The following is a 23,439-nucleotide window of genomic DNA, read 5'->3' as shown; positions in this document are numbered from 1 at the left end:
GAAAAATATTTTTTAAAAATTGCACTGATAGTTTTTGAAGTTTTTAACAAATGAAAGAATTTTTTTTGTAATAATTCTTTAATAAAAAAAAATGATAAAATTCTTTAGATGTCGGCTAACATTATTTTCATTAAAAATAATTATAATAAAAGAAACTTTCTTTAATGAATATAAATATATAAATTAAATAATTATGAAACTGAAGTTGACAGACATTAAAAATTTTTTTTTAATTTTATGGCCATTAAATTACTATAAAAAAAATTTAATTAAAAAGTTCCACATGTGAAAATTAATAAGAATTTTTAGAAGAATTTTTTTATTGTAATTAATTAATTTAAAAAATTTTTTAATTGACAGCTTACAGCTTATTTCAGTATCATAAATAATTATTAATTTTTATTTTTCAGATTTTTTCACAAAAGATCATTTTTACCAAAAAAAAACAAAAAATGAATTAAAAAAAAAAAAAAAAAAATAATCCAACGTCAAAAAACAAAAATTAGTTCCACTTTTTGGCTGCAGATGGCAGCACGTTAGTTGGTAAAACTCGGAAACGATGGTGACGACGTATCAATGGTTAATGGCTGCTTCTTACAGCACAAAACCATCCACAGAATTCACATGAGACTAAAAATTGAAATACAACTAAAAATCCATGATCAATGATGCAATCTATCTCTAAAACTAATGAAAACATGATAATTTAATAATAAAACCACTGAGTAATTAAAAAACCACCGCGTAACAGTCGGAATTTATAAAAAACGTGTTACTGTAAAGAAAATCTTAACGTATAACCGTTCACAGCAACGATTGGATCCTGGCTCAGGCTCGATGCGAGTTATCATAAACCACGAGACGTTATCACTGGATAAATATTGCACGTGAGTACATTGCTATTATTTATTACCTTCTATAAATAATTATTCCTGGTGGTTGGTTTTATTTATTTTATTTATTTCCTAAATTTATCAACCTTAAATCCGTGTACGTGGGGCTACTCCCTTTCGTCTTCTTATATCTATATCTATAGTCTATATTGTGTCCAATACCTCGAGCAATGGCGGCTAGAAATTATTTCTAAGCAGCTAGAAATTATTATCACTGTGAGTAACAAGAAATTTTTTCTCTTCCGCAGTTGCTGACGTCCTTTTTTATCTCCAGTTTTTCCTTCTTTAAATTTCCGAGTTTTTCTTCTTAATTGTCCAATAATTATTTGTTTAATAATAATATTATTATTATTATTATTATTATTATTATTATTATTAAATATACCGCACTATCGGTTTCTCTATGCCGTGTATGTGTTTCACTGACTGTGTGAGTATTGTATACGTGTATTGTAGATATATCTAGATTTTCTTATTAATTGATTAATTAATTTATTTATTTTTGGCCAGTTTGTTTTTTTAAAAATTTGTTTCTTTTTTTAAATTTTAGATTTTTGAAGTTTTTTCAACAATTCCTTGATGTTTTTGGTTGAGGTTAGTGGCAGTTTTTTTTTTTATTTTTTATGGAAAATTAGTAACTTTGCAGTCACTACGTGACTGCAATAATGTGAATTTTGAGTAAATAAAATTTAATTTTATTAAGTAATGACTTTTGTTAAATTTCACTGTACTTTCTTAACTATTGACATTTTTAAAGATATAAACTCATCCTGATGTTATACTCATCAAGAGCTTTCATTTGAGTACCCACATGTATTTTTGATATATTATTCATATATACATATATATAATATATATTTTTAAAATATAAGCTCATCCTGACATTATACTCATCGAGACCTTTCATTTGAGTACCCACATGCATTTTTGATATATTCTTCATATATACATATATGCAATATATATAAATATATAAAATATATGAAAAATTGATGTTGGTACTCAAATGAAAGGTCTTGATGAGTGTTATGTCAGGGTGAGCTTATATCTTTAAAAATGTCAATATTTCACAAAATACAAAGTAATTTCTTATTTATTGATAATTTTAAAGATGTAAGCTTATCCTGATTTTACACTCATCAAGAGCTTTCATTTGAGTACCCACATGCATTTTTCATATATACATATATATAAATATATAATATATATGAAAAATTGATGTGGGTACTCAAATGAAAGGTCAGGATGAGCTTATATTTAAAAAAATGTCAATATTTTACAAGATAAAAATTCATTTGTTAATCATTGATAATTTTAAAGATATAAGCTCATCCTGATGTTACACTCATCAAGAGCTTTTATTTGAGTACCCACATGCATTTTTGGTATATTTTTCATATATACATATATATAAATATATAAAATATGTGGAAAATTGATGTGGGTACTCAAATGAAAGCTCTTGATAAGTGTAACATCAAGATAAGCTTATATCTTTAAAAATGTCAATAGTTCACAAAATACAAGGTAATTTCTTAATTATAGATATTTTTAAAGATATAAGCTCATCTTGATGTTACACTCATCAAAAGCTTTTATTTGAGTACTCACATGCATTTTTTATATATTTTTCATATATACATATATATAATATTTATAAATATATAAAATATATGAAAAATTGATGTGGGTACTCAAATGAAAGGTCTTGATGAATATAACATCGGGATGAGCTTATATTTTTAAAATTGTCAATAATTTTCAAGATACAAGGTCATTTTTTAATTATTGACATTTTTAAGGATATAAGCTCATCCTGATATTACACTCATCAAGAGCTTTTATTTGAGTACTCACATGCATTTTTGATATATTTTTCATATATACATATATATAAATATATAAAATATATGAAAAATTGATGTGGGTACTCAAATGAAAGCTTTCGATGAGTGTAACACCAAGATGAGCTTATGTCAATATTTCTCAAGAAACAATATCATTTCTCAAAACTAATTTTCCATAAAAAACCTTCTGGCCAAAATAAATACACACCTTAAAAATAACCTAAATAAATAATTAACATAACTTATTTCCAGTAGGTGACATGCCTAGCAGTCGCGACATAGAACGCGCGGATCGTAATGGCAGACTTAAATCCCGTCGTCGTGACAGTGTTGGCAGCGACATAACCCGTCATTACGACACCTCGGAAAAGCGGCACCGTCGCCATGGCAAAAGCGGCCGTAGTTCCGGCAAGAAGAAGAAAAAGCGTTCCCGAGACAAGTCTCTAGACTCGGACATCCCCAAAGTAGCATCCTCGATCATAAAACCTCTTGTGGAGTACTCTGACGTGAGCAGCGAGGACTTGTCCGAGCCCGAGGCCGGAGAAATTCAATCCGAAGAGAGCAGAGGCAACAGCTACACAAGCGACCTGGGGCTGCTCCGACCGCGGTACTATGGTAGCCCGAAGCGTCCAGTGGTTCCTCAGCCTCCCGGAGATCTTCGTCCCTCACCAATCAGCATGTCTCCTTCTCCTCCGATGCGTCAGAGACACTTTTCCCCTGTAGAAGAGCCCCAGGTTCCCAGTCCGGAGTATACCGAGGAACGTCGGTACCGTCGCAAGGAAAAAAAGCATCGCCGGGAGAAAAAGAAGAAGATTAGTCTTAGTCCGAGTTCCAGTTCCTCGAAGAAGCGGAAGCGGAAGTCAAAGCGCGCCTCCAGGAGTCTGAGTCCGGAAATTGTCCAGGAGTTCGTTCCGGAGAGCCCGAAGATGGTCGAGAAGTGGCCGGAGTCGCCGCCGATGCCTTTGAAGGACAGCACGAGTCCGATTTCTCCGGCGACGCCTCAGCAGCGTTCCCCCAGTGACATGGACCTGGAGTCGCCCCAGCACGTCACTCCGCCCACCCTCCGACGCTCGGAGTCTCCTCACACTCCTCTACTGCCTCCCAGACCCTCTTCCCCGGACTTGAAGATGTCCAAGCACAGTCCGGAACCGAGGAACAGTCCTCCACATCGAGTTCCTAGAACCGACAGTCCGCTCACCAGGAGGCGGCACAGTCCCAGTAGTCCTCCAGGACGTCGGGAACACAGCCCCCGAAGAAGAGAGTTCAGCCCGAGCCCGATGCACCGGGTGAGACACTCACCTAGTCCTCGGCGCCGGGAACGGGAGTTCCGTGCCTCCATGTCTCCCTCCAGTAAAAGAAGAAAGCGGGAAGATATGATGAGGCAACACAGACACCATGATAGAGAAAGAAAAGACAAGAGAAAGTCCAGGGTAATGAATCGCGGAGTTCCAGATATGTCGCGCTCCAGGAGTCGGAGCCCTAGATGGAGGAAACCCTCCAGGTCTAGGTCCAGGGAGAGGAGGCGAAGTCGCACGCCTAAAAGATCTCCTCCTGGAAAATTACCCAGGTCCGCGAGGAAGAGGTCCAAGAGCCCCAGGAGGATCCCTTCGCCTCATCGTACTAGAATGAGGAGCCCGACTAGTCTCAAGGCGATAAACTTGAGGAGCCAGGCGAAGATTAATGAGACTACGCTGTTTGCGGAAATGGTCAAGGACAGGAACATCAAGGAACTGGCTTATAAAAAGTACCAGGCTGCTAAGGAAAAGGAGGTTAATAGTCAGGATGATGTTCAGATTATTGAAGGGTCTGATGAGAAGGACTCCAGTTCCTGTTCCACTGACAAGTCCAATGGCCGCGTTGATAAGTCCGTGGAAATTGTAGACATTCCTGTTCCAGTTCCTGATACTTCGGAGGGGCTTACGCCTCCTCTTCCAGGACAGGGTTCTAATTCACCTTTTCCGCCAAACGGGGCTAGTGTTTGTCAGAAAACACCGCCACCGCCTCCTGAGGAGATTCCTGGAACCGTTCCTGTTCCGGGAACTGTTCCTGGAACCATTCACGTTCCAGGAACTGTTCCTGAAACTGCTGTTTCTGAAACCACAAATGTTCCAGGGATTGTTCCTGGAACGGTTCCGGTTCCAAGTACTGTTCCAGCGGTTCCAACACCAAATTTGATTCCTGTTCAAGCCACAGTACCTGTTGTTACTGGAAATTCTGTTCCAGTGGCAGTCGCGTCACCTTTGAACGCGATTTCAAAGTTCAACACTCCGAACAATCTTGTTCCAATTAAATCTATAGATCCTCCAAAGGCGCCATTTGTTCAATTTAAAACAGGGAAGCTGTCTAAGCTGCCGCTACCTCCTGGAATTAATCAGAATGATCTGGAGAGCATCGACTCGCCTCCTAGCAGGTCGCCGAGTCCTCAAAGGAAAGGTGGAACCGCAGGAACAGGAGGAACTGGAGGAACCCCAGGAACTGGAGCGATGATTAAGAATATTAAAAAAGGAATTACGGAACTACCAATGCCGCCAGTGGCTCAGGGAGAAGACTACAGTGGAGAGGAGGATCCTAATGCTACGCCTCCAAGAAACAAGCTGGAACGGCTGGCACCAAAGCCTAAGCTCAAGCGCCCGAAGATTTTGAAGAAGAGGAACCTCCGGAACTGCCACGCGCCAATGTCCGCCTCTGGGGGGAAAGATTGGGGCGAGAGGTGTGTGGATGTCTTTGAGGTCATGAACCAAATTGGAGAAGGAACTTATGGACAAGTTTACAAGGCTAGGGACACTAGGGCCAATGTTTTTGTTGCTCTGAAGAAGGTCAGGCTGGAGAATGAAAAGGAAGGGTTTCCGATTACGGCTGTTAGGGAGATTAAAATTCTCAGGCAGCTTAATCATAAGAATATTGTCAACCTCAGGGAAATTGTTACTGATAAGCAGGATGCTAAGGACTTCAGGAAGGACAAAGGATCCTTTTATTTGGTCTTTGAGTACATGGATCATGATCTTATGGGACTGTTGGAGTCAAAGTTGGTTGACTTTAATGAAATGAACAATGCTAGTATTATGAAGCAGCTACTTGATGGGTTGAATTATTGTCATGCCAAAAATTTTCTGCATCGGGATATCAAGTGTTCTAATATTCTTATGAATAATAGGTATGTTTTTTTTTTTTTTTTTTTTATTAATTTTTAATTAATTTAATTTATTGAAAATTTTTAAATAATTATTTTTGATAATAGATATTTATAATTTTTTGATAAATTAATTAGTATAAAAAAATATGTATATATTTTTTTATAAAATTTTATACTTATTGACTTAAAAATAATTTAAAAAATTTTCAAGGTAAATTTCAACTAAAATTTGTTTGATCAATACACTGTAAGGTTTCTCAATCAATATCAACCTAAAAAAAATTCAAGTTAAATAAACCTCTATAAATTTGATAATTAATAATAAATTTTTTAAAAAAAAGAAAAATTTTGTCTCCAGGATAGTCGTATGAAAAAATCGGTTTTTTTTTAGTGAAATTTAGCGTCATTGTAAAGGTCTTGAATTTATGCCTTTTCAAGGTTTCATATTATTGTATCTTGTGAACCATTGACATTTTTGAAGATATAAACTCATCCCGATGTTACACTCATCGAGAGCTTTCATTTGAGTACCCACATCAATTTTTCATATATTTTATATATTTATATATATTATATATATGTATATATGAAAAATATATGAAAATGCATGTGGGTACTCTAATGAAAGCTCCTGATGAGTGTAACATCGGGATGAGCTTATATCTTCAAAAATATCAATAATTAAGAAATGACCTTGTATCTTGTAAAATATTGACATTTTTAAAGATATAAGCTCACTCTGACATTATACTCATCAGGAGCTTTCATTAGAGTACCCACATCAATTTTTCATATATTTGATATATTTATATATATCATATATATGTATATATGAAAATTGCATGTGGATACTCAAATGAAAGCTCTTGGTGAGTGTAACATCGGGATGAGCTTGTATCTATAAAAATATCAATAACTAAGAAATGACCTTGTATCTCGTGAACTATTGACATTCTTAAAGATATAAGCTCATCCCGATGTTACACCCATCAAGACCTTTCATTTGAGTACCCACATCAATTTTTCATATATTTATATATATGTATATATGAAAAATATATGAAAATGCATGTGGGTACTCTAATGAAAGCTCTTGATGAGTGTAACATCGGGATGAGCTTATATCTTCAAAAATATCAATAATTAAGAAATGACCTTGTATCTTGTGAAATATTGACATTTTTAAAGATATAAGCTCTTCCTGATGTTACACTCATCGAGACCTTTCATTAGAGTACCCACATCAATTTTTAATATATTTCATATATTTATATTCATTATATATATGTATATATGAAAAATATATCAAAAATGCATATGGGTACTCAAATGAAAGCTCTTGATGCATGTAACATCGGGATGAGCTTATATCTTAAAAAATATCAATAGTTAAGAAACTACAGCGCAATTTAACAAAAGTCATTATTTAATAAAGCAAAATTTTATTTATTTATAGTTCACGGCAGTCACATAGTGACTGCAAGGTTGCTAATAATAATTAACTAAGAAAAAATACAATTTTTCAGAGGAGAAGTAAAACTCGCAGACTTTGGTTTAGCGCGACTCTACAACGCAGAGGACCGCCAGCGACCATATACAAACAAAGTAATAACTCTGTGGTACCGTCCTCCGGAGCTGTTACTCGGAGAAGAGCGTTACGGTCCCGCGATAGATGTCTGGAGTTGTGGGTGTATCCTCGGAGAATTATTTTGGAAGAAACCATTGTTTCAGGTAATAAAATAAATAATTTCAATAAAAAATTCCAGTCTCTAATTTAAAATAATTATTAAATAATATTTAATAAATATTTATTAAATAATATTTAATAAATAGCTATTAAATAATATTTAATAAATAATGATTGGTTAATAATAATTATTAATTGCTAATTAATAATTATAATTAAAGGCAAACATAGAAATGATGCAACTAGACTTGATTGCCCGAGTCTGTGGAACGCCAACACCGGCCGTGTGGCCGTCTGTGATAAAACTGCCACTTTGGCACACACTAAAAGCAAAAAAGACCTACCGAAGACGCTTGAGAGAAGATTTTACATTTTTACCTCCAGCAGCTCTGGATTTATTGGACAAAATGCTGGAACTTGATCCAGAAAAACGCATCACTGCTGCCGATGCACTTAAAAGTGCTTGGTTGAGAAATATTGAACCCGAACGGTAAAAAAAAAATTTTTATTTATTACTTTTATTAATTAATTAATTAAAAAAATTTTTTTGAATTAATTAATTAATTAGAAAAAATTTTTTTTGAATTAATTAATTAAAAAAAATTGTTTTGAATTAATTAATTAAAAAATTTAATTAATTAATTAAAAAAATTTAATTAATTAATTAATTAGATAAAGTTTTTTTTATTAATTAATTTTTTTTTTTGTTTAATTTTGGACTATTAATAAATATTTTTTTATAAATTAGTATGCCTCCTCCCGACCTGCCTACCTTCCAAGACTGTCACGAGTTATGGAGCAAAAGACAACGTCGGAAGGTTCGGGAACAACTTGAGAACGCTAACGCGGGTTCGGGGTAAGTTATCGTATCCGCCATTTATTTATTTATAAATAAATAAATGGCTACTGTTGATTAGAATCTATTTTATAATATATGTATATTGGGGTGATTTAATAAAATTTAATAAAGAATTTTTGGTATCAAAAATTACTCCCAAAAATTTATGTAATCCTTTTTTATTGTGAATTTAGTGATACTAGAATAATAGTTGTGTTTTCTTCGAAAGAGTCAAAAGGTATGGAACCTTTTATTATAATTTATAAATTTAAATATAAGTTAATTTTTAAGAGAGTATTGAAAATATCATTTGAATATTTTCAGTAAAATTTTTTTTAATTTTATATAAAATGTTATTAATTTATAATGTAATTTAAAATAACATTTTATATCAATTTAAAGATTGAAAAAATTATTTTTTATATTTTCTTAACCTCTATTGGTATGTTCATTTTAAAATTCTGATTGGTCCTAAGGAAAAATCATAAGAAAAATAAATTAACATTAATAAAAAATAATTCAAATTTTTGCTAATTATAGAAATATTAATTTTAATAATTGCGGCTTTCTGATTGGTCCTAAGAAAAAATTATCAGAAATTTTTTTATAAAATTAAATTTTTAACTTATTTTATAAATTTTTTTCTAGGCCCAATTTTTCGTCACAATATCAAAAATTCAACGTTATTAATTATTAATTAATTTTGAAATAAACAAAAATCTTAATTTTTAAACTACGGCTTTCTGATTGGTCCTAAAAAAAAATTATAAGACAATTTTTTTAAAAAATTAAATTTTTAATTTTTGTTTAAAAATTTTTTTTTAGGACCTACTTTTCGCCGTAATTAATTAATTAACATTAATAAAAAATTAATTCAAATTTTTATTAATTAAATAGATGTTTATTTTTTAATTCTGGTGTTTTGATTGGTGCTAAAAAAAATTTACAAGACAACTTTTTTAGAAAATTAAATTTTTAACTTTACTTCAAAAATATTTTTTTAAGACAAATATTTTCCCCGTAATTAATTAATTAACATTAATAAAAAATAATTTAAATTTTTATTAATTATAAAAATCTTAATTTTTTTTTAAATTAATTTTATAAAAAATTATAAGAATTTTTTTTAGACAATTAAATTCTGAACAATTTTTATTTCCAAAATTTTTTTTTCTAGGACCAAAATTTCCCAAGTAATTAATTAATTAACGTTAATAAAAATTAATTCAAATTTTTATTAATAAAAATCTTAATTTTTAAAAATAATTAATTTCATCAAAAATTGTAAGAAAATTTTTTTTATATAATGTTTTTAAGATCAATATTTCCCTAGTAATTAATTAATTAAAATTAATTAAATTTTTATTAATAAAAATCTTAATTTTTAAAAAAAATAATTTTATAAAAAATTATAAGAACATTTTTTTTATATAATTTTTTTCTAGGACTAATATTTTCCCAGTAATTAATTAATAAAAATTAATTCAAATTTTTATTAATAAAAATTAATTCAAATTTTTATTAATAAAAATTAATTCAAATTTTATTAATAAAAATCCAAATTTTTTTTTAATTAATTTAAAAAAAAAATTATAGCATTTTTTTCAGGACCAATATTTTCTTTTTAATATCAAAAATAATATTATTAATAATAAATTATAAATATAACGAAGAAAACACAAATAAAATTGTAATTTTTGATACCAAAATTTTTTTTTCCACTCAAAAATAAAAAAAAATTGTTAAGACCTAAAAATGTATATTATAATAAAATGTAACTAATTTAAGACTCAAAAAAAAATGTAAATAATAATAATATATTTATAAACCATTATAATTAAAATGAATCCCTAATATTATTATTTATTTATAATTTTATTAATTTATTTAATTTTGTTTTATATTTTCATTTTTGTTTTTTTATCCAGCTTAAATTGATGTGAGGAGGGACTTGGAATATCCAAAAAATCATATGAAGGAGACTTGGACTAGCCCAAAACAAAACCCAGACCATCTAATATAAATTATACCGTGTGATTATTTTTAAGTACGTGATAAACTTTTTTTCGTCTCACAAAAATTAATTTACGATATTAATTAATCATAATCAGTAATAAATTAATTATTGACTTGAAACCTTACTCCCCTCCAATTTTCCAAGTCAATACAATTAAAAAAGGGATGAGGAAATATTATTTAAATAAAATGTAAATAATTATAAATAAATAAATAAATATGTTAATACGCAGCTGGAAAAAAATTGTTTTTTATAATGTAATTATTGTGTCAATAAAATTAATTAATTAATGACATGTGCGTTATTTTAATTGTGGACGATTAAAAGTTAATCATTTATTTATTAAAAATAATTATGATTTATTCGGACGGAATTTTAGTTGTAAATAGGTAATTTTTTTTTTAACGGTGTAAAAAATTGTAAAAAATTAAAATTTTAATAATAAATATTAATAAAAAATATTATTAATTTTTTTTAATCATTTTTTTTTTAATCCTGTTGCAGATTAAAAAGACTTAAAGAAGGATACCATGTCCAAAATTTGCCCGAGGGCTTCGAGAATTCTTTTGGGGCCTCTCCGAGCTACTGCTACAGCCCCAAGGGCCCAAGGCCCATTAAGGAGAATTTTAACTCGGAGATTAGTGAAGACACTTTGGCAAAGAAGCTTAATTCACTCGCGGGTGCGCTGGGACAGGGGAAACCTATTAGAGTTGATGATTTGATGTCTCTAAGGGTTGATAATGAGGTGAGTTTTTTTTGGAAAGTGTTTTAGAGGGGAAAATGTTTTTTTTTTTTAATTTTATTTTGGGTTTTTAGAGCGATCCTAAAGCTGTACAGCTGGTCTCGGAATTACACAGCGAAATTAGGCAAGCTGCTAATGCTAGACCTACTGGGCAATTGGAAGCGCATTTGCCGCTTTTAAATCCTCCAGCAGGTAATTTTTTTAAATTTGTTTTAGTGTTTTATTAATATGGATGGTGATTAATTGAAAAATTTTTATTTAATAATAATAAAACTTTGATAATTTAGTAAATAATAATTAGCAATCTTGCAGTCACTACGTGACTGCCGTAACTTGTAAGGTAAAAGTAAATAAAATTTTTCTTTTTTAAATAATGACTTGATAAATTGCACAGTACTTTCTTAAATATTGACATTTTCAAAGATATAACGTCATTTTTATGTTACACTCATCAAGAGCTTTCATTTGAGTACCCACATGCATTTTTGATATATTTTTCATATATACATATATATATAATAGATATAAATATACAAAATATATGAAAAATTGATGTGGGTACTCAAATGAAAGGTCTCGATGAGTGTAATGTCGGGGTGAGCTTATATCTTTAAAAATGTCAATAGTTCAAAAGATTCAATGTAATTTTTTAATTATTGACATTTTTTAAAATATAAACTCATTTCGATGTTACACTCATTGAGACCTTTCATTGAAGTACCCACATCAATTTTTAATATATTTTTCATGTATACATATATATAAAATATATAAATATATGAAAAATTGATGTGGGTACTCAAATGAAAGGTCTCGATGAGTGTTATGTCGGGATGAGCTTATATCTTTAAAAATGTCAATAGTTCTCAAGATACAAGGTCATTTCTTAATCATTGATATTTTTAAAGATATAAGCTCATCCCGATGTTATGCTCATCAAGAGCTTTCATTTGAGTACCCACATGCATTTTTAATATATTTTTCATATATACATATATGTAATATATATAAATATATGAAATATATGAAAAATTGATGTGGGTACTCAAATGAAAGGTCTCGATGAGTATAATGTCGGGGTGAGCTTATATCTTTAAAAATGTCCATAGTTCAAAAAATACAATGTAATTTTTTAATAATTGATATTTTTAAAGATATAAACTCATCTCGATGTTATACTTACCAAGAGCTTTCATTTGAGTACCTACATGAATTTTTGATATATTTTTCATATATACATATATATAATATATATAAATATAAAAAATATATGAAAAATTGATGTGGGTACTCAAATGAAAGGTCTCAATGAGTGTAACATCAGGATGAGCTTATATCTTTAAAAATGTCAATAGTTCACAAAATACAAGGTCATTTCTTAATTATTGACATTTTTAAAAATATAAACTCATTTCGGTGTTACACTCATCAAGAGTTTTCATTTGAGTACCCACATCAATTTTTGATATATTTTTCATATGTACATATATATAATATATATAAATATATGAAAAATTGATGTGGGTACTTAAATGAAAGGTCTCGATAAGTATAACATCGGGATGAGCTTATATCTTTAAAAATGTCAATAGTTCACAAGATACAAGGTCTTTTCTTAATTATGTATCTAAATAACTATTCTGGAGACAAAATTCTTATCCTTTTAATAATATAGATAATAATAATAACTTTTTATTAAAATTTATTATTATTATTATTATCATTACCATTTTGTAATTGTTAATTGAAGAACTTTGGTAATTATAATAATTTATTAAATTATTATCAAAATTTTTTTAAGCAATAATTAAGTAAAAAAATTTAATTTTTAAAAACTTACCAATTAATAAATTCTTGAAATTAATCGCCATCCTGAAAAAAAATAAAATTTCCAATTAAAAATATTAACATTGAATTTATAATTAACTAGAAATAAATGCTCAAAAAAATAATTTTGATGCACACGCAGTATACGCAGGAGACGACGCAGTCAGCTTAGGAAGATGGTCTCAAATCGCAACCGCGGGAATCAAGACCGCGCTCTCAGCTCTAATGTCCCGCTACGGTCTTGACAGCTGCAAGTCGCCCCAGGGTAATACTAATAAATCTAGCCAAGTTTTCCCGCCGCCTTCTTCGTCGACTCAGTCAGCATTCGGTTCTTAATATTAAATTAAATATTAAATAAATAAAAATTAAAATTTTTGCGGTACTTGTTTCTGTAAAAAAGACATTAATATATATTATTTTAAAATCAACTGTGTGGCTTACACTAATTAAAACTTGTAATATATATAAATATTAATTGATTATTATTATTATTATTATTGATAATAAATATTTTAATTGTAAATATATAAATACTGGGATATTTTTATGTAGCTAAGGTTATTTATAACAATAAATTATTGAATTAAATTTGAAAATTTATTTTTTTAACGTTAAATTGGTAGAATTTATTTTATATTTTTTTTACCTGTCATGTTGGTACAAATAAAAACAAACATGGCGGCGCGTTGTTTGGTTTGTGTCGTTTATTTTTATTTACAAATATTTGTGTAGTAAAATAAGAGCGCAGGTAAATATTTAATTTAATTTAAAATAATTTATTTTAATTTTTATTTTACTGATTTAATTAATTAATTAACTTTTTTTTTATTTCAGTGCATGGAATTATTTTGTGAGTGAAATTAATATCAGTGCATATGGAAGATTGAATTTATTGTTATTGAAAAATTATAATAATTAAAAAAAAATGAGTAATATTAATTATTTGAATAAACAAGAAGCTATTAAAGCTGGTGAAGATTTAGAAAATGCTTTGAAAGTTGTTAATAATATTTTTAAAGGTTAGTTTTTATTTTTATAAAATTTTTACTATAATTAAATTTACCAAAAAAATATTTTACGAGCACCCTTGCAGTCACTACGTGACTGCAATGACTTGTGAATTATAAATAAATGAAAGTTTGCTTTGTTAAATAATGAATCTTGTTAAATTGCACTGTAGTTTTTTAAATATTAATATTTTTAAAGATATAAGCTCATCATGATGTTACACTCATCAAGAGCTTTCATTTGAGTACCCACATGCATTTTTGATATATTTTTCATATATACGTATATATGATATATATAAGAACTTAAAATATATGAAAAATTGATGTGGCTACTCAAATGAAAGGTTTTGATGAGTGTAACCTCGGGGTGAGCTTATATCTTTAAAAATGTCAATATTTCACAAGATACAAGGTAATTTTTTAATTCTTGATATTTTTGAAAATATAAGCTCATCCCGATGTTACACTCATCAAGAGCTTTTATTTGAGTATCCACATGCATTTTTCATATATACATATATATAAATATATGAAATGTATGAAAAATTGATGTGGATACTTAAATGAAAGGTCTTGATGAGTGTAATGTCGGGGTGAGCTTATGTCTTTAATAATGTCAATAATTCAGAAGATACAATGTAATTTATTAATTAATGACATTTTTAAAGATATAAACTCATTTCGATGTTACACTCAACGAAACCTTTCATTTGAGTATCCACATGGCATTTTTTATATATTTTATATGTATGGTATTTGTGAAATATACAAATATATGAAATATATGAAAAATTGATGTGGGTACTCAAATGAAAGGTCTTGATAAGTGTAATATCGGGATGAGCTTATATCTTTAAAAATGTCAATAGTTCACGAGATAAAAGGTCAATTCTTAATTATTGATATTTCTGAAGATATAAGCTCATCCTGATGTTCTAATCATCAAGAGCTTTCATTTGAGTACTCACATGCATTTTCATATATTTTTCATGTATATATATATATAATATATAAATATATATAAAATTGATGTGGGTACTCAAATAACAGGTCTCAATGAGTGTAACATCAGAATCTGCTTATATCTTAAAAAATGTCAATAGTTCAAGAGATACAAGGTCATTTCTTAATTATTGACATTTTTAATGATGTAAGCTAATCCTGATGTTCTACTCATTAAGAGCTTTCTTTTAAGTACCCACATGCATTTTTGATATATTTTTCATATATACATATATATAATATATACATAAATATATAAAATATATGAAAAATTAATGTGGGTACTCAAATGAAAGGTCTTGATGAGCATAACATCGGAATGAGCTCATATCCTTAAAAATGTCAAGAGTTCACAAAATACAATGTAATTTCTTAATTAATGACATTTTTAAAGATATAAACTCATTTCGATGTTACACTCATTGAGACCTTTCATTTAAATACCCACATGGCATTTTTTATATATTTTATATATATAGTATTTGTGAAATATATAAATATATAAAATATATGAAAAATTGATGTGGGTACTCAAATGAAAGGTCTTGATGAGTGTATCATCAAGATGAGCTTATATCCCTGATGAAAAATATTGATTGAAAAGTATTGGGAATCAGTCACTCCATGTAAACTGTATATCTATATATACATGAAAAAGAATTGAAAGTATTCAAAAGTATTCAAATTTCATCATTTTTAATCCTTTTCAATCAATATTTTTAACCAGGGATCTTTAAAAATGTCAATAGTTCTCAAGATACAAGGTAATTTCTTATGTATCTAGTATTTGATAAAATACATTTATTTTTTTTATTTATTCTCAGGTTTTAAAGAAAATTATATAACAGTCCTAGAAATCTACGAAGAGTTGAAGCTTAAAGTAGAAAAACTCGAAGAAAGATGTACTTGTAAAAAAAATCTAAACCCCCCCGAAAGGTCATTTGTCAGTGACTTCACCATCGAGTCAGACTCTCCAGGAATAGTAGAGAACACTCAGCTGGAGAGTCGCTCTAAAATAAAATTCAAGACCTTCGACAAGAAGAAAACGAGTTGCTTCAAGGTTAAGAGCCCGGTGAAGATTCCTAAGAGCCCAGGGAAGAAACCAAAGAGTCCCAAGAAGAATGTTAAGGAGAACAGAGTGCCTGAGTTGATTATCAACCGCACTGTGAGTCAGAAATCGCAGTCTAGGGTAGGACAATTGGGCATCAGCAAAGCTGATGCTGAAATAACTTTAACGCCATCTGGAAAAGTTTCTCGGCAGAGTAAATTAGTTTTATCGCAGCCTAAAAGGAAGATTTTATTGACTAATCCTCAAGAATCTTCTTCTAAATCTAGTAATAATAATAATAATAATAATAATAATAATAATAATAATAATAATAATAATAATAATAATAGTAAATCATTAATCAATCCAGATGATCTCGATTTTGATACCACAGTTTTTGAAATTCCTTTTTCACAAGACGCAGTTCCTGATAGTTTGCTTAAGGGGAAGAACTTCAACCCTTTTAACAATAAATTGACCCCCAAGACTGACAAGAAGACTGACAAGAGAAAGAGCGAGAGCGAAAAAACTCCTAAGAAAGAGAGAAAACTTTCCCAGAGTGACATTGCGACTTGTATAACTCAAGACCTAACCGCTACAGAGGCTAACGAGTCTGACTTTTTTTCTTTGGACAACAATGTCAGCTTCGAGTCTCAGAATCTGGACTCTATTGTTGATCTTATGCCCGATGAGACTTTTTGCGAAACTGGAGAAGCTATGAAGAATAGCTATAAAGAGGCTGATAGTAAGGTTAAGAATAAAATGGATGGTTCCAATGGCGTCAAAAGGAAATTTGAGGCTATCGCTGGGCCATCTGGTGTTAAGGATAATAAGTTTACTAATGAGGAACTCAAGGAACTGGAGGTGGTTAATATCAGTGACTGGGACACTGATACTTCTTCTGATAAGTGGCCGAGTACTCCTTTGAAGAAGAAAAATCCTGTTAGTAGTTTTGATAGGTTTGTATTTTTTGATAATTTTTTTTTAAATTGCACTGTACTTTCTTAAATATTGACGTTTTTAAGGATATAAGCTCATTTTTATGTTACACTCATCGAAAGCTTTCATTTGAGTACCCACATGCATTTTTGGTATATTTTTCATATATACATATATATAAATATATAAAATATGTGGAAAATCGATGTGGGTACTTAAATGAAAGATCTCGATGAATGTAACATCAAAATGAGCTTATATCTTTAAAAATGTTAATAGTTCACGAGATACAAGGTCATTTCTTAATTATTGACATTTTTAAAAATATAAACTCATTTCGGTGTTACACTCATCAAGAGCTTTCATTTGAGTACCCACATCAATTTTTGGTATATTTTTCATATGTACATATATATAATATATATCAATATATGAAAAATTGATGTGGGTACTCAAATGAAAGGTCTCGATGAGTATAACATCGGGATGAGCTTATATCTTTAAAAATGTCAATAGTTCACAAGATACAAGGTCTTTTCTTAATTATTGATATTTTTAAAAATGTAAGCTCATCTTGATGTTACACTCATCAAGAGCTTTCATTTGAATACCCACATGCATTTTTGATATATTTTTCATATATACATATATATGGTATATGTATAGATATATAAAATATATGAAAAATTGATGTGGGTACTTAAATGAAAGGTCTCGATGAATGTAACATCAAAATGAGCTTATATCTTTAAAAATGTTAATAGTTCACGAGATACAAGGTAATTTCTTAATTATTAATATTTTTAAAGGTATAAGCTCATCTTGATGTTACACTCATCAAGAGTTTCCATTTGAATACCCACATGCATTTTTGATATATTTTTCATATATACATATATATGGTATATGTATAAATATATAAAATATATGAAAAATTGATGTGGGTATTCAAATGAAAGGTCTCGATGAGTGTAACACCAGGATGAGCTTATATCTTTAAAAATGTCAATAGTTCACAAGATACAAGGTCTTTTCTTAATTATTGATATTTTTAAAATATAAACTCATTTCGGTGTTACACTCATCAAGAGCTTTTCATTTGAGTACCCACATCAATTTTTGATATATTTTTCATATGTACATATATATATAATATTTATAAATATATGAAAAATTGATGTGGGTACTCAAATGAAAGGTCTCGATGAGTGTAACACCAGGATGAGCTTATATCTTTAAAAATGTCAATAGTTCACAAGATACAAGGTCTTTTCTTAATTATTGATATTTTTAAAAATGTAAGCTCATCTTGATGTTACACTCATCAAGAGCTTTCATTTGAATACCCACATGCATTTTTGATATATTTTTCATATATACATATATATGGTATATGTATAGATATATAAAATATATGAAAAATTGATGTGGGTACTTAAATGAAAGGTCTCGATGAATGTAACATCAAAATGAGCTTATATCTTTAAAAATGTTAATAGTTCACGAGATACAAGGTAATTTCTTAATTATTAATATTTTTAAAGGTATAAGCTCATCTTGATGTTACACTCATCAAGAGTTTTCATTTGAATACCCACATGCATTTTTGATATATTTTTCATATATACATATATATGGTATATGTATAAATATATAAAATATATGAAAAATTGATGTGGGTATTCAAATGAAAGGTCTAGATGAGTGTAAATCAGGATGAGCTTATATCTTTAAAAATGTTAATAGCTCATAAAATACAAGGTCATTTCCTGTGGATCTAGAAATTTTTCTTATCCTCTTATTAATATAGATTATAGCAAAAAAAAATTGACCTCGAGAAATGTTAATAAATTAAAAATCATATTTTTTTAAAATAATTTTTTGGAACAAATTTTTTTGGTAAAAACAATTAAAAAATTGTTTATTTTTTTTTTTAATTTTCAAAATTGTTATCTATTCTGCTAAGGCTACCTGAAAAGAAGAAAAGTCCAGAGAAACCTTTCATCGGTGAATTAATTAGGAATAAAGCTGTACGCGCTAAATTACGCGGTTGGGATTGTTCTGACTGTGAAAAGGTAATTTTTTTTCATCAGTATTTTTTTATAAAATAAATTTGTTAAACAAAATTAAAAAATTGTCAAGTGGCTGCTCAGTTCAATTTCATAAAAAAATAATTAAAATTGAAATAATAAATTTTAATATTCAAATAATTAATAAAAAACAAATTATTGTTTCAGTATTACAATAATTTAGGACTGACAGAAAAAGAAAAAGAACAACGCAAAAATCTCTGCTCCCGTCATCGATCGAAATTTAACCACCGGTACTTTACGCCTCCTGGTTTTTGGGATCCTGTTTTCCCTGACACAGTTGACTCGAGCCAAGAAAATTAATTAAATAAATTATTATAAATAATTGTAAAAAAAAAAAATGAGAATTATTTTTATACATAATTATAGAAAAAATAAATATAATTGTTAAATATTGTCAAAAAATCTACAATTTACAATTCACGAGTCGGTAAAACAGACTTATATATCTAAAAAACACCTAAAAGGCGACGCATAAATGTGAGGGTTTAATTATTATTTTTTAAAAATTAAATTTAAAAAAATATAATAAATAAATAATTATAAAAAGTGATAAAAAATAATGGAGTTAATAAAGCACTCTTGGAGGAGGTACTTACTCGTTTACAACTCGCATTTAAGTCCACTGGTGCGACAGCGGTAAGTCTTGTGCATAACCTTAAAATAAAAATAATTTTTGTTGTTAATTAGAAATTTAATTGTTATTAATTAATTGTTTTTAGAGCTGAGAGTAAAATTATACAGAAAGCATTTGTCTCAAACTCGTCAGAGAAAAAAAGTGACAAGCTGACAGATGATGATGTAATTTTCAACGCGATAGGCGCAACTGATGAACTGTCCTCGTACATTGGGCTCGCACGTGAGTTCGCCTGTGAGACTACTGTTCAGCATCCTTATGTTGACAAACTCAAGCGGGTCCAGATGATTTTGTTTGATATTAATAATGCGATCACCAGGATACAGAAGTCTAGTAAGATTAATTCTTTTAAGACCAAACACACCCAGGATCTTGAAGAGTGGATCACTGAGTATGCTAATCAGTTACCTCCTCCGGAGGACTATATTATACCGGTAAGTTTTTATTTTTTTTTTTTGTTTATTTAGAATTTTTTTTTTTTTGTGGAAATTAATTTAATAATTTTAATTATTTTTTTTAAGAAATTAATTATGACAGAACAAATTATAAAAAAATTGACATGTAGGAATTTTTAAAAATTTTTTAAAAATAATTTTTTGAACAAATTTGTTTGTTGAAAAATTATCTAATAACTGCTAACTTTATTGATATTTATTAATTAAAACTAGCAACCGTGCAGTCACTATGTGACTGCCGTGATTTGCGAATTAAAATAAATAAAATTTTGCTTTATTAAATTAAATAATGACTTTTGTTAAATTGCTCTGTACTTTCTTAACTATTGACATTTTTAAAGATATAAGCTCATCCCGATGTAACACTCATCAAGAGCTTTCATTTGAGTACCTACATGCATTTTTGATATATTTTTCATATATACATATATATAATATATATAAATATATAAAATATATGGAAAAATGATGTGGGTACTCTAATGAAAGATCTCGATGAGTGTAACATCAAAATGAGCTTATATCTTTAAAAATGTCAATATTTCACAAGATACAATGTAATTTCTTAATTATTGATATTTTTAAAGATGTAAGCTCATCCCGATGTTACAGTTATCAAGAGCTTTCATTTGAGTACCTACATGCATTTTTCATATATTTTTCATATATACATATATATATATATATATATATATATATATATATATATATATATATATATATATATATATATATATATATATATATATATATATATAATATATAAAAAAATATAAAAATTGGTGTGGGTACTCAAATAAAAGGTCTCAATGAGTGTAACATCAGAATGAGCTTATATCTTTAAAAATGTCAATAGTTCACGAGACAAGGTCATTTCTTAATTATTGACATTTTTAAAGATGTAAACTAATCCTGATGTTCTACTCATTAAGAGCTTTCTTTTAAGTACCCACATGCATTTTTGATATATTTTTCATATATACATATATATAATATATATAAATATATAAAATATATGAAAAATTGATGTGGGTACTCAAATGAAAGGTCTTGATGAGTGTAACATTGGGATGAGCTTTTATCATTAATAATGTCAATAGTTCACAAGATACTAGGTCATTTCTTAACTATTGACATTTTTAAAGATATAAGTTCATCCTGATGTTCTATTCATCAAGAGCGTTCATTTGAGTACCCACATGCATTTTCATATATATATATATAAAAATTGGTGTGGGTACTCAAATAAAAGGTCTCAATGAGTGTAACATCAGAATGAGCTTATATCTTTAAAAATGTCAATAGTTCACGAGACAAGGTCATTTCTTAGTTATTGACATTTTTAAAGATGTAAACTAATCCTGATGTTCTACTCATTAAGAGCTTTCTTTTAAGTACCCACATGCATTTTTGATATATTTTTCATATATACATATATATAATATATATAAATATATAAAATATATGAAAAATTGATGTGGGTACTCAAATGAAAGGTCTTGATGAGTGTAACATTGGGATGAGCTTTTATCATTAATAATGTCAATAGTTCACAAGATACTAGGTCATTTCTTAACTATTGACATTTTTAAAGATATAAGTTCATCCTGATGTTCTATTCATCAAGAGCTTTCATTTGAGTACCCACATGCATTTTCATATATATATATATAAAAATTGGTGTGGGTACTCAAATAAAAGGTCTCAATGAGTGTAACATCAGAATGAGCTTATATCTTTAAAAATGTCAATAGTTCACGAGACAAGGTCATTTCTTAGTTATTGACATTTTTAAAGATGTAAACTAATCCTGATGTTCTACTCATTAAGAGCTTTCTTTTAAGTACCCACATGCATTTTTGATATATTTTTCATATATACATATATATAATATATATAAATATATAAAATATATGAAAAATTGATGTGGGTACTCAAATGAAAGGTCTTGATGAGTGTAACATTGGGATGAGCTTTTATCATTAATAATGTCAATAGTTCACAAGATACTAGGTCATTTCTTAACTATTGACATTTTTAAAGATATAAGTTCATCCTGATGTTCTATTCATCAAGAGCTTTCATTTGAGTACCACATGCATTTTCATATATATATAAATATATATAAAATTGGTGTGGGTACTCAAATAAAAGGTCTCAATGAGTGTAACATCAGAATGAGCTTATATCTTTAAAAATGTCAATAGTTCACGAGACAAGGTCATTTCTTAGTTATTGACATTTTTAAAGATGTAAACTAATCCTGATGTTCTACTCATTAAGAGCTTTCTTTTAAGTACCCACATGCATTTTTGATATATTTTTCATATATGCATATATATAATATATATAAATATATAAAATATATGAAAAATTGATGTGGGTACTCAAATGAAAGGTCTTGATGAGTGTAACATCGGGATGAGCTTATATCATTAAAAATGTCAATAGTTCACAAGATACAAGGTCATTTATGAAAAAAAAAAATTTGTAATTGATAAAAATTTATTTTAATTAAAAATAAATTATTAAGAAAATTGAAAATAATTCCAGGGAGGTGGAAAAGCATCAGCATCTCTCCACGTAGCTCGAACAATTTGCAAGCGAGCAGAAAGAAGCATAACCCCCCTAGTCTACAACGGCTTCTTGGACAAGGAGGCCCAAAATTACCTGCACCGTCTCTCGGAGTTCTTATTCACAGTCTCTCGAATCGCTGCCAAGTGCGACCAGCGTACCGAGAGTATCTACATCCCGCCCGCGGAGGTTCAAGACAAATAATTTATTCCCTAGAGTAATATGTCATTTCTAGACTAATATATCATCACTTGGGTTTTCTACATCTATGATCCTCGAGATGAAAGACTAGAGATATTTACTAAGACAAGAAAACCTCATATTAAATAATTTAATTAAGTTAATTTATCGATTAATTACCAAATTAATGTAAATAATTTAAGGTATTCTGAAAGTTAAAGCGTAGGTGTAGAAAATTTTTTATTTAACTCGAATACAGTTTTATCAGTTATTAATTCTTACAACCTAGTTTTATATTTTATCTTATTATTATTTTTATATATTTTGGAGCCAACATTTTTAAACTAATATCAAATTTTTGATATTAAAGCGAAAATATTGGTCGTATAAAAAATGTTTCAAATAAAAGTTCAGAATTAAATTTTCTAAAAAAAACGTCTTATAGTTTTTTCTTTGGACTAATATTTTTATCGTAAATCAAAAATTAAGATTCATAAAAAATAATTCAAATTTTTGTTAA

At 28.6% G+C, this 23,439-nt stretch overlaps 3 protein-coding genes across 12 annotated transcripts; all 3 read left to right on the top strand.

Moving 5' to 3' along the window:
- The first annotated feature begins 485 nt into the window (after positions 1–485).
- LOC123264602 (cyclin-dependent kinase 12) lies at positions 486–13,412 on the top strand. 9 transcript variants are annotated; one of them, XM_044727948.1, is made up of 9 exons: positions 486–887; positions 1,444–1,487; positions 2,996–5,894; positions 7,400–7,604; positions 7,782–8,050; positions 8,309–8,416; positions 10,920–11,160; positions 11,232–11,349; positions 13,088–13,412. In XM_044727948.1, exons 3-9 carry the CDS (start codon positions 3,001–3,003, stop codon positions 13,318–13,320), a joined length of 4,068 nt encoding a protein of 1,355 aa, XP_044583883.1. In that variant the 5' UTR covers positions 486–887; positions 1,444–1,487; positions 2,996–3,000; the 3' UTR covers positions 13,321–13,412. The 9 variants fall into 9 exon arrangements, with proteins under 9 accessions (XP_044583883.1, XP_044583887.1, XP_044583879.1 ...); XM_044727952.1 differs by having other exon boundaries at positions 2,993–5,894; positions 13,127–13,412; XM_044727944.1 differs by having other exon boundaries at positions 2,993–5,894.
- Positions 13,413–13,654: 242 nt separating this feature from the next.
- Positions 13,655–19,408, top strand: LOC123265257 (uncharacterized protein DDB_G0284459-like). 2 transcript variants are annotated; one of them, XM_044728941.1, is made up of 6 exons: positions 13,655–13,732; positions 13,819–14,003; positions 15,821–16,330; positions 16,367–17,003; positions 18,950–19,058; positions 19,221–19,408. In XM_044728941.1, exons 2-6 carry the CDS (start codon positions 13,910–13,912, stop codon positions 19,374–19,376), a joined length of 1,506 nt encoding a protein of 501 aa, XP_044584876.1. In that variant the 5' UTR covers positions 13,655–13,732; positions 13,819–13,909; the 3' UTR covers positions 19,377–19,408. The 2 variants fall into 2 exon arrangements, with proteins under 2 accessions (XP_044584876.1, XP_044584875.1); XM_044728940.1 differs by having other exon boundaries at positions 15,821–17,003.
- A 104-nt stretch (positions 19,409–19,512) lies between these two features.
- Positions 19,513–23,203, top strand: LOC123265258 (corrinoid adenosyltransferase-like). The gene is made up of 3 exons (XM_044728942.1): positions 19,513–19,712; positions 19,796–20,144; positions 22,719–23,203. The coding sequence occupies exons 1-3, from the start codon at positions 19,636–19,638 to the stop codon at positions 22,941–22,943; spliced, it is 651 nt and encodes a 216-aa protein (XP_044584877.1). The 5' UTR covers positions 19,513–19,635; the 3' UTR covers positions 22,944–23,203.
- The last annotated feature ends 236 nt before the right edge of the window (positions 23,204–23,439 follow it).

Source organism: Cotesia glomerata, linkage group LG5 (genome assembly GCF_020080835.1).
Source record: "Cotesia glomerata isolate CgM1 linkage group LG5, MPM_Cglom_v2.3, whole genome shotgun sequence".
NCBI classification, from domain to species: Eukaryota; Metazoa; Arthropoda; class Insecta; order Hymenoptera; family Braconidae; genus Cotesia; species Cotesia glomerata.
The sequence above is the reverse complement of the archived record's forward strand: the minus strand, read 5'-3'. Positions and strand labels throughout refer to the sequence as shown.

Excerpts from the sequence above, each read along its gene's own strand:
- LOC123264602 (XM_044727950.1), top strand. The coding sequence starts at position 3,001 with ATGCCTAGCAGTCGCGACATAGAACGCGCGGATCGTAATGGCAGACTT. Across the intron at positions 5,895-7,399 it reads AATATTCTTATGAATAATAG|AGGAGAAGTAAAACTCGCAG; the intron begins GTATGTTTTTTT and ends ACAATTTTTCAG. Across the intron at positions 11,350-13,087 it reads GCTTTTAAATCCTCCAGCAG|AAATAAATGCTCAAAAAAAT; the intron begins GTAATTTTTTTA and ends ATAATTAACTAG.
- LOC123265257 (XM_044728940.1), top strand. The coding sequence starts at position 13,910 with ATGAGTAATATTAATTATTTGAATAAACAAGAAGCTATTAAAGCTGGT. Across the intron at positions 14,004-15,820 it reads TGTTAATAATATTTTTAAAG|GTTTTAAAGAAAATTATATA; the intron begins GTTAGTTTTTAT and ends ATTTATTCTCAG. Across the intron at positions 19,059-19,220 it reads ATTGTTCTGACTGTGAAAAG|TATTACAATAATTTAGGACT; the intron begins GTAATTTTTTTT and ends TTATTGTTTCAG.
- LOC123265258 (XM_044728942.1), top strand. The coding sequence starts at position 19,636 with ATGGAGTTAATAAAGCACTCTTGGAGGAGGTACTTACTCGTTTACAAC. Across the intron at positions 19,713-19,795 it reads AGTCCACTGGTGCGACAGCG|AGCTGAGAGTAAAATTATAC; the intron begins GTAAGTCTTGTG and ends AATTGTTTTTAG. Across the intron at positions 20,145-22,718 it reads CGGAGGACTATATTATACCG|GGAGGTGGAAAAGCATCAGC; the intron begins GTAAGTTTTTAT and ends AAATAATTCCAG.